We start from the raw sequence: 11,575 nt of genomic DNA, 5'->3' as shown, positions 1-11,575 counted from the left end.
TTCAGCAGGTGTTCTGTAGGAGTTGTTCCACGTGTAGATGTATTTCTGATGTATTTGTGGGGAGGAAGGGGAGCTCTACGTCTTACTCCTCTGCCATCTTGAAGGTCCCCCAATGGAACAGGATAGAGAGCCCAGAGATAAACCCATGCACATATGGTCACCTTTCTTTGATAAAGGAGGCAAAAATATACAATGGAGAAAAGACAGCCTCTTCTGTATGTGGTGCTGGGAAAACTGAACAGCTACATGTAAATGAATGAAATTAGGACATTCCCTAACACCATACACAAAAATAAACTCAAAATGGATTAAAGACCTAAATGTAAGGCCAGACACTATCAAACTCTTAGAGGAAAACATAGGCAGAACACTCTATGACATAAATCACAGCAAGATCCTTTCTGACCCACCTTCTAGAGAAATGGAAACAAAAGCAAAAATAATCAAATGGGACCTAATGAAATTTAAAATCTTTTGAACAGCAAAGGAAACCATAAACGAGACGAAACGACAACCCTCAGATTGGGAGAAAATATTTGCAAACAAAGCAACTGACAAAGGATTAATCTCCAAAATATACAAACAGTTCATGCAGCTCAATATCAAAAAAACAAACAACCCAATCCAAAAATGGGCAGAAGACCTAAATAGACATTTCTCCAAAGAAGATGTACAGATTGCCAACAAATACATGAAAGGATGCTCAACATCACTAATCATTAGCGAAATGCAAATCAAAACTACAGTGAGGTATCACCTCACACCAGTCAGAATGGCCATCATCAAAAAAATCTACAAACAATAAATGCTGGAGAGGTTGTGGAGAAAAGGGAACCCTCTTGCACTGTTGGTGGGAATGTAAATTGATACAGCCACTATGGAGACCAGTATGGAGGTTCCTTAAAAAACTAAAAATAGGGCTTCCCTGGTGGCGCAGTGGTTGAGAGTCTGCCTGCCGATGCAGGGGACACGGGTTCGTGCCCTGGTACGGGAGGATCCCACATGCCGCGGAGCACCTAGGCCCGTGAGCCATGGCCACTGAGCCTGCGCGTCCAGAGCCTGTGCTCCGCAACAGGAGAGGCCACATCAGTGAGAGGCCCCCGGACCGCAAAAAAAAAAAAAAAAAAAAAACTAAAAATAGAACTACCATACGACCCAGCAATCCCGCTACTGGGCATATACCATGAGAAAACCATAACTCAAAAAGACTCATGTACCACGATATTCACTGCAGCTCTATGAATATGCAATAGCCAGGACATGGAAGCAACCTAAGTGCCCATTGACAGATGGATGGATAAAGAAGATGTGGCACATATATACAATGGAATATTACTCAGCCATAAAAAGAAATGAAATTGAGTTATTTGTAGTGAGGTGGATGGACCTAGAGTCTGTCATACAGAGTGGAGTAAGTCAGAAAGAGAAAAAAAAAAGAGAAAAAACATGCTAACACATATATATATGGAATCCAAAAAGAAAAAAGAAAAAGTGGTTCTCAAGAACCTAGAGGCAGGACAGGAATAAAGATGCAGATGGAGAGAATGGACTTGAGGATGTGGGGAGGGGGAAGGGTAAGCTGAGACGAAGTGAGAGAGTGGCATGGACATATATACACTACCAAATGTAAAATAGATATCTAGTGGGAAGCAGCCGCATAGCACAGGGAGATCAGCTCGGTGCTTTGTGACCATCTAGAGTGGTGGGATAGGGAGGGTGGGAGGGAGACATAAGAGGGAGGAGATATGGGGATATATGTATACGTATAGCTGATTCACTTTGTTATACAGCAGAAAGTAATACAACATTGTAAAGCCATTATACTCCTATAAAGATGTTTAAAAAAATGTAGGACCAACAACAACAAAGAAAGTGCAAGCAATTAATTATATGACTTTTGAACTTAAATAAAAAAGAGAGAGATTAGCCTTAGAAAGAATGAGGAGCAGTTCTTCTGTTGTATTAGAAAGGAAAGGGTAGGTATATTTGTCATATTTAGTGACAGAAAATTTCTCGAGTTCCAGTCTAATAGCTGTTATGATTCTCTGTGAAGTAGAATAGATCATGTCCTGAGAATAAAGGGAGAGACAGTGAAGCTGGAAGTTTGAGGACTGGGAAGATATGAAATAGTTATTATGCAACATGAGAGTGGAAGCTGAATAGAGAATGATAGAGATATTCTCTACCTAGTTTAATGATTTTCCTCCAGCAGCACCCAGCAGCCCTGAAGCAGGCATGGGACATGCAGACAGTAAGATTCCTTCACTTTTTCCAACACAGCGGTTTTGTCAGGTGGATGTAAAGGAAAATAGTGCAAGCGAGTTTCAGGATTTTAGGTAGAGAACATGCAAAGTGATGGACCTAAGCTAGATTGAGAAAAGACAACACGATGGATAGGGAGAAAAATAGGAGAGAAAGTACACTGTGGAAACAGTGAAATTAATGGACAAGTGTGACGGGAGTGAATGAGTTAGCAATCTGGAAGGACAGGAGGTTGCAGTCAATGAGTGGAATGTGTGATTTGTGAGTTCAGAAGTAGAGCAGATTTAGGAGATAATAAGATGCAGAATGTGGCTACAAAAGTGACAGTTATGGAGCATTAAGAAGTTTTATGATGGTGAAGACATCCAATAACATAGAGACCAAGTTATTGGATGAATTATCCATTAGCATATTGTAATCCTCTAGGTCCCAAATTTGTAGACAATGGCACAATTTTGACTAAAAAGCAAAATGGTGAGCCAGATACCAAAGTGAATAAGGAGGCATGATCAGAAGGTAGATGGTATCTTGGGGAGGATTAGAGCATGGTACAACTACATAATATCAGCCTCAAGGAGCTTTATAGGTGTTTAACTGTGTTCCCTGGTCCTCTAGGTGCAAGATGTGGAAGTGAAGGGAGGAGATGTGACCAACTGATTTTCACAGAAAGTGATATAAAGTGAGGTAGCTTTGCATATACAGGGATAATTTGAGGCAGAAAACAGCAAGATCCATACCTTCCTTGACCTTGAATAGGTCCAAGAAGTAGTCATGGAATTTTGGGCAAAGACAAATATATTAGATGAATCAGAAGAAGAGCCAGATAGAATTTCTAAAAGATAATCTTTGCTGCTTATTGCATTGTATTTTTCTCTAGCTTATTGGGATAGATTCTTTAAGTCTACTTGGGAAATCTATAGATGTTTGGATATGAACCAGAAGCCAGCACTGTGATATTTCTCAGTGCCATATGGATGTAGTAAAAGTGAAAAGAGTTACTGTAGGTGGCCTAGTTATTCTGGTTGTATAATATGGAAAAATCAATATCTATTTGATGTACTCTGGCCATTGTTCCATGGACAACATACAGACTATATGAGTCTGCACATGGAGAACTTTGAAGAGAAGGATCTATCTACAAATTGTAATTCCTAGATTGTCAATCCATGGAGCTGGATTATCTCCTTCATGAACAAAGTGGCAGGCAATAAAAGTTTTCATCACCACCAGAATTGTGTTCTCATTCTGGAACAATGTAGATCTATTATAAAATTTGAATAATGGTTTTCTAATGGACTTTGGGTTGGGCATGGGAATAGTTTACCCATTGGGCTACCCAGGTGACATGTCCTTATCTAGGGCCTGGACACATATCCTATAGGTGGCAATATACTGAAGATATGGCTAGATGCAAGTCTAAGAAAAGTTCCCAAGGACAATGTTTAGAGTCAGGACTTGGTCTCAGCGAACCCTTGGGCTGCTTCTTGGAAAAGGCAAATGCCTAAAGACAGAGAATATCATCTATTTCTTCAGGCACCACCAGGGCAGCTATGAAATTTCAATGGACTTTGCTAGTTGTAGATACTTATCTGTTGTTTCCTCCTAATCCAGCCCAATAATTTCCAATTGCAGTTGTGGACTTGTACTGTAGATTCAGACTCAAGTTGCTTTAGGTTAAACTTTTTAGAAACTCAGAACAACAGGAAGATTAACACGAGAGAGTATTAGCTTGCCATTTCTGGCTACCTAATATAAACAGTTTTATAATATTCATATCTTTGAAAAGGAGGGCCCGTTGTATTCTAGCACAATGTGAACTTATTTATTTTGATTAATTAATTCATGTATTTATTTATATATTTATTTGCCTTTCCAGAGTTATTCCAGGCCATGGTTATCAGACATTATGGTCATGGGATGATTGGCCTATGCTCCAGGATTTGGGGTTTTTTTTTTTTCACATCTTTATTGGAGTATAAATGCTTTACAATGTTGTGTTAGTTTCTGCTGTACAACAAAGTGAATCAGCTATATGTATACATATATCCACATATCCCCTCCCTCTTGAGCCTTGCTCCCACACTCCCTATCCCATCCCTCTAGGTTGTCACAAAGTACCAAGCCGATCTCCCCATGCTATGCAGCAGCTTCCCAGTAGCCATCCATTTTACATTTGGTAGTGTATATACGTCAATGCTACTCTCTCACTTCATCCCAGCTTCCCCTTCACCCCTGCGCCCTCAGGTCTGTTCTCTACATCTGCGCCTTTATTCCTGCCCTGCCACTAGGTTCATCAGTACCGCATTTTAAAATTCCATATATATGCATTAACATATGGTATTTGTTTTTCTCTTTCTGACTTACTTCATTCTGTATGACAGATTCTAGGTCCATCCACCTCACTACAAATAACTCAATTTCGTTCCTTTCTATGGCTGAGTAATATTCCATTGTATATATGTGCCACATCTTCTTTATACAATCATCTGTTGATGGACATTTAGGTTGCTTGCTCCAGGTTTTAAAGGCAGTCTGTATAGTGAGTAGCTTTTTGCATAGGTACAAGAACAGAGGTCCCCCACCCCAGGGGTTTTAGAACAGTATAAGCTCTGCTTTTGTGTTGGAGGCATCTGTTTCAGTGATAAAGAATTAAGGCAGTAAAAGTAAACTACGGTATTAGGTAAAGGTGACTGGATCAATTCTTGGATTTCTTGACGGCTAGTATTCTGCCTGGGATTCAGACAAAATTCATTTCCTTCTTGAAATGGTTTGATTGTGGAACAGTGAAATTAGAGAACGATATATGATCTGCAAATAACAATAGATATCTGTATATCCTTGATGTACTTGAAAGCTTGCCATTTGAGGGTATCAGATACCTTATTGGGTATCATCAAAAACTTCTGATAAGATATGACTCAGAAATTTGATATTCACATTTTTGAATATGTATTTCTAAGGTCTGGCCATTCTTCTAGATGGCCCAGAGTGGCCTAACCAGGGACCTAAATGCCTAATGTTTGTTTTTATAGCTTACAACTATACACTGAGTAAATAAGCAATCATGTTTAAATAACCACAATTAATGACCCTCTTCTCACTCAAAAATATATTTTCCCTATCTATCTTCTCTATCTTTCTTATTCAGATATTTTAAAATATGCTTCCCAATTCATATGTATTTTGGGGCCTCTTTTCCTAACTTACCTCTGGGCAATTGATGTAATAATTTTTTACTTCTCCCCTGTGCTCTGTATGATGGATTAAACCAACTTTGTAAAATCCCATTTACATTTATTTGCATGTTTATATACTTATGTATTTTTCATGTAGACCTCAAAATAATCCATGCAGCTGGGTATTTGTGCCAATAGGCATTTCAGGATTTTGCAGATGTTTCAGAAAACTAATATATCGTTTATATATAGCTTTTTATACGTATGTGCCAATCAGGGAGCAATTAGTTATAAAACATTCTATAACATCCATTTTTAAAGGAAATTTTTGATACAAAATAAAATGAAAGAAGCTTTAAAACTCCCTCATATTTAAATTACAATACTTTAAAATTAATGGGAATTAGTTTCAGAAGAGAGTATTTCTGGGGGGAAAAAAGAGGGGGAAGATTACATCTCCAATTTAAGCACTCCCTTAAGTCCATTTTTTAAATTAAATCGCCTTTATAAATTAGCTAAAAATTGGTTAACCATATTATTTAAATAATATAAAATTTGAGACTTTTTCTAACAAAATGTTTTCTGCTTTTTTGTAGAGGATCTCTGTCAAGAAGTCCTTATCAACGAGGATTAATGTGTTCTCGATGTAGCAGCTATGACAGATGCACAGATTTTCTATGCAGTAAGATAAAGAAAATAACTGAAACATGAAAAAAATCCATAATGCATTGGATGACAAGAAAAAGAAGTGAACACTAGTCTTTCATTGTCATGTTAATATTGTTCCTTTGTTCAGAATGGTATTATTATATTATCAAAGGTGGTATCAAACAGTATCATCTTTAGATTTTTTTAAACTACACAACCTCTTCTGCCCTCTCTTACTATTATTCCTGCCCCTAAGTACATACTAGAATCTGAAAGAAGGAAAGAGAACTAACAGTTATGCCCTGCAAAATCTTCTCAGTTAATTCCTGAAATAGCGGCCTGTTTGAGAGTGACTGCTCTAAAGGATAGGATATTCCAAAACATTCAGAAAGAGGAAAGAAGTAAGTAGCAAATATTTAATAGCCTTTTATTTTCATTTTTCCCCTAAACATTCAAAAGATAAAAGTAGAAAATATGTTTTATTAAATTTTTCTTTTAGTTTTTCTAAACATGAGAGCGTATAATCCAAAAGTATAACTATATCTGGAATATATGATGCTTAGAGGAATGTGGTAGGGGATAAAGTCAGACAGTAAGTAAGAGGCATATTAGGCTTTTATGTTAAAGAAACTAGTGAACAATTTCATAATAATGCCACTGCTGGAGAGACTCCACCGTAACATTTCTTCCCTTGCTTCATTTGAATCAAGATGAAAAACCTTGCTCTTCCTCTTCGCCTTTTCTTTCTCTTCCTGAAAATATCCAGACCTAAAGCCATTGGGTAGGTCAGAAAGAGGTAGTCATCCACACAGAGGGCATCCAGATGTGACATGTTAGAACCTAAGCAAGAAGACAAGGGATTCATCCATGATGTGGTAGGCATGGGGAAAGAGCCTAAGTAGGGTGAGAACAGTGTCCACATGGTATGGCCTTGTATGGGAAGTTAGAACCCTCATGGCATGAGGTGAGTGTACCTGCATGAGGTCAGGCTTGGGGTATAAGATCAGGGTAAAGGGATGTCCATGTGGGAGTGGCTCACTATGTGGGGTCAGAGTCCAAGCAAAGTGAGGATAGAATCCACATGGGGTGGGAAGGAGAAGCCTGACATAGCGTATCATTTAAAATACGTCAAATATCCACCAGAAGTTCAGTTCATCTCCAAGGTGCCTGAGGAATGATTTCTAAATTTTCCTCTAAGGGTACCATCATTGCAAGACAAAGCCCTGGTTGACACTGGGCTCTCTATGGGTGAGACTGCATTTATTCTCCCACTCTCCTTTCTAGTGGAATCTGGGAATGATTGTTTGACTTTCTCTGCCCAGGTGAGCAGAGGAAAGGAAATTTATTTCCTGAAAAGTATTATGATAGCACTGGGCTAGATAGCAAAAACAAGGAATACCAGGCTCTGTAGTTAACCTTGCCATCTAGGAAATGAAGAGCAACTGAAAGCTTCTGAAAATAAGAATTCAATGAATAAAGTGAGTAGATTCAGAAAATTAATTTTGAATGATCTTGGGGGGAAGTGGGGAGAAGAGAGATAAAAATAAGAGATGTTCTAACAGGACATTGCAAATTAACTATACTTCAATTTTTAAAAAAGAGAGATGTAGAATTCTAGAATGTCAAAGATGGAACAATCTTTGAAAGGCAGGAGTGGAGTGGCTTATATAAGTTGTCAGGATTTAGAGACAGAATTAGTACTAGAATCCACACCTCTTCTTCCTGTACTTCCGTGCTCTCTCTGGTAGACCAGGAGGACTTTTACTAAAAGAAAATATGTTGTACTTTACAATTGGCTACTGGTTGAAGGAGAGACATCAAAGATGAGAGCATGGTGCCTGAAAACTAGGAGAATGATATTATTATTGTTGAGAAACATATCTTATATTCTAGAAAAAGAAGAAATTCTATGTAACTTTATGAACTTTCTTCTTCTTTCTAGGTAACGCAGATCGTGACCAAGCCATATGTATGTATTGTTGTCCTTTATTTCTTGAACGATTTCACTACTTTATGTGAAATCCAGCTTTCAATTACTTCTTTATTTACAGATTACCGATTTTGGTATCCAAGATGGGAAGTACCCCGGCCAATTGTGTGTGATCCACTGTGCATGCTTATTTTATTTCTCAGAATGCTGTGTTTTTCACTAAGTGCTGCAATTGTTTTGATAATACAGTCTCATTTTCCAAATATATTATTGGAAGAAGAGATAGTTTTTATCCCTGGGGTAACTGGGCCAGCAAAGGAGGAGGAAAAGGTAGAGAAAGAGGAAGAGGAGGAGGAGGAGGAGGAGGGGGGGCAAGGTGGATTGCCTTGAAGAAAACATAAAAAGAAACGAGAGACAGACAGACAGACAATCTGGGCAGGGGAAGATCTTGAGTTTGATGTTGGAGTTTGTTTTTGATGGAAATGGTAGCAGTGCTCGACAGCAGTTGGAAATGTAGACCTGGAGCTTGGGAAATAGTTGGGAGTAGATGAGCTTGTCAAGAGAGTAGAAGAGGAAAAGAAAGCTGAGCCTTGGTTAATGGCCAAACTAAAGAATATAGAAAAGATAGGTCAGTTTTAGAAAAGAAGGAGGGGGAGGGGGAGGAGGGGGAGGAGGAGGAGGAGGACAGGAAAAAAGAGGAAGAGGAAGAGGAAAAGGTGGGGGAGGAGGTGAAGGGGTGAGATTTACCACTATCATAGGACAAAAATGTAATACAAAAAAGGCAAAAAAATAATAATAATAAACACTGAAAAAAAAAACCCCACTGAGCTTTAACAAAAAAGAATATGCACAAACCACAATTGCAACACCTTTTATTTCCTTCTCTTTCCCATATTTATTCAACAAATTTAAATTTGAAAAACAAAGAAACAAACAAAAAACATGTATTTTATAGTAAGTACTATAAGGCAAGTTCTTGGACACTAAGAACAAATAAAGATGCGATGACAGAAATACTAAAAAAAGATTTGACCAGTCTAATTAATCTTAAGATTTCACTATGTTATTCTGATAAAGAATGAAATTTCCACTTTCTAAACATGTTTCTATCTCTGTGTTTTAAGTATTTTTAAATGGGTTAAAAAATTCTTGAGTATTAAATAAGATTATACATGTAAGGTGCTTAGGACCATTCCAAGTTCAGGACAACCATTTGATAACTTTTGATTTTGTTGTTTTTATCATTCCTATCACAGTTGTTATTGGTGGTGATGATGGTGGTGATATTTTCCATGTGTTATCAAGGCTTGTAATACCATTATTTATCTTTGTAGTATATGTATTTTGGAATGGCTTAAGTGGTATTTGTACATGCTGTTAGGAGACAAATTTATTATTTCTACTTCATGTTCAATATTTCATTAAAGCCTTGCTGTAATTCTTTACTAGGCTATACAATTTGTTGACACCAAGGGCTAATAAATGTCAAAAGTTTAATTATTTGTGATTGAGCAATATGGCTGCTTCCAAATTTATGTTATAAAATAAAATAAAATTTCTTAAATAGTTATTTACTTATAGTTATTCAATATCTACAGTAAAAAGTTCACAAATTAGTAATATAAATTAACTGCTTACCACTTGTAGTACTAATAAATGAACTGAGTAAAAATGCGTAATATAAGCAAAATACATCAAATGGTATAAACTTGATGTTTATTAACTGCATTATATCAAAAGCCTGTTCTTAAATGGGACAACATGAGAATTATATAAAGAAGCAATGAACTATCCTCTTGTATTTGATAGTTTCTGGTTTTTTGTTTGTTTGTTTTCACTTGCTTTGTTTTGTTTTTCAAGAGCTCTGAGATAGATAGATATAGATATAGATATAGATATAGATATAGATATAGATATATAAAATTTCCATGAAGTCAGCCTCTTTTCTACCCAGCCTCCTGAGAAGAAGCCTGAGGTAGAGAAAAGGGCTGGTTCTCTACAGTGATTTTATTTATTATTATTATATTTGTGTGTCATTTCATAGCTTCTGAAGTGCTTTCACATAATTATTTAATACTCAAAGCCACTCTGTGGAGTTGGTATTGCTTCCACTTTTAAACTGAGAAAACTGATTTTGCATTTGCAAGGTGGTTCAATCTAGGACTGAGAACAAATTACTTTCTGAACATTCTGATGCATTTATAAGCATAAATTCCTCACCATACCATGTTCTATTCCCACTGCGACAAACCTTGCTCTGTATCTATAATCTGACTCCTACTCCTCTACATCTACTCTTGGCCATGTTCTCTGGTGATTTCATGGAATATGATTGCTACAGGCCAGTGGTTCTTAACTGGGGGCAATTTTGCCACCTCTCCACCAATGACATATGGCAGTGTTTGGGAACGTTTTTGATTGCCACAACCAGGAAGGTGCTGCTGTTGTCTAGTGGGTAGGGGTCAGAAATGCTGCTAAACATCCGAAGCACACAGGACAGCCCTCACAACAAAGAATGATCTGGTCCAAAACGCCAATAGTGTCATTTTGTTTTTGTGATTCTGTCTCCCTAGTTTGGGTGATGGTCCACTGACTACAGCTGGGCCCAGTCATGGTGTTTGGTTTGGGGATCCAGACAGACATTTGAGGCAGGTCCTCCTTGGTGGCTAAAATTTTAAAATGTGAAGCTCTGAGGCTATGTAGCATACCACATGGAAAGAAAGAATGAAGTCCAAACACAGAGAAAAGCAGTGAAAGACTGTTTGTTGTCTCTGATACCTAGTTTCATCCCAACGTTTCACATGAACTGTTTTGTTTTGTTTTTTCAGAATATATCCTAATCCTATCCAGTAAGTTTACCTCTTTTCTTATGTTATTTTGAATTCAATTCCTCTGATTCAACTGAAGGACATTCGTACGACAAATTTATTTTAATTAAAATTTTCATTATTCTGAAACAGCATGAACAAAAACTCAATTTATAGATGTTCTTCATATCATCATGTGGTCAAAGGAACAGGTTCTTCTTAAGTTTTATTTCCCAAATCTTTGTTTTTGGTATCATCTCTAGCTCTCCTAGAACCACACACCCTATGTGCTTAGAATACTTGTTTTTATCTTTATTACATGAGTCACAGGTGGACTCCTTCAGCTAGATCAAGGGATTATTTGTATGAATCCCAGAGGTGTCTGGGAAAATTTTTCCATGGCTCTGAGTTCAGGAATGTACTTTAACCAGGATATGCTAGCATAGATAGGCTGGGGTGATAGATGAGCATTTGCTTAATTCCTTAAAGTACTGTGTATTCTATTCTGCGTTGTATAACTGAGAATATAGAAATGCTCCTGGCCCTGGTAAGGTAATCTCCAGAAAGTGTCTATACTACATTATGTGCAGGTTCGCCCCAGTATATGACTAGGCCAGAAGAAGACAGATATGCTTCTAGTCCTTCAGTCATTTACATTTTAACCTCTGCAACCATACATCTGCTGATGAGGTGTAGTACTAGGAAGTTTGCACTCTTTGGTGCTGGAGAATGTTGCTACTCTCTGCCATATA

The 11,575-nt window shown here is 37.5% G+C and overlaps 1 protein-coding gene across 1 annotated transcript in view; it reads left to right on the top strand.

Annotated features, from left to right (window-relative positions):
• Positions 1-10,686, top strand: part of GLIPR1L2 (GLIPR1 like 2) — a 33,689-nt gene extending 23,003 nt beyond the window's left edge. The window contains exons 4-8 of the mRNA XM_007448779.1: positions 6,035-6,120; positions 8,029-8,055; positions 8,138-8,392; positions 8,641-8,752; positions 10,590-10,686. Coding sequence (XP_007448841.1) covers positions 6,035-6,120; positions 8,029-8,055; positions 8,138-8,392; positions 8,641-8,752; positions 10,590-10,686 — 577 coding nt within the window. The remainder of the gene's footprint in view (positions 1-6,034; positions 6,121-8,028; positions 8,056-8,137; positions 8,393-8,640; positions 8,753-10,589) is intronic.
• The last annotated feature ends 889 nt before the right edge of the window (positions 10,687-11,575 follow it).

This window comes from Lipotes vexillifer, unplaced genomic scaffold, assembly GCF_000442215.2.
Source record: "Lipotes vexillifer unplaced genomic scaffold, Lipotes_vexillifer_v1.1 scaffold329, whole genome shotgun sequence".
Taxonomy (NCBI): Eukaryota; Metazoa; Chordata; class Mammalia; order Artiodactyla; family Lipotidae; genus Lipotes; species Lipotes vexillifer.
Note: the sequence above shows the minus strand (reverse complement) of the source record. Positions and strands in the feature narration are given on the sequence as shown.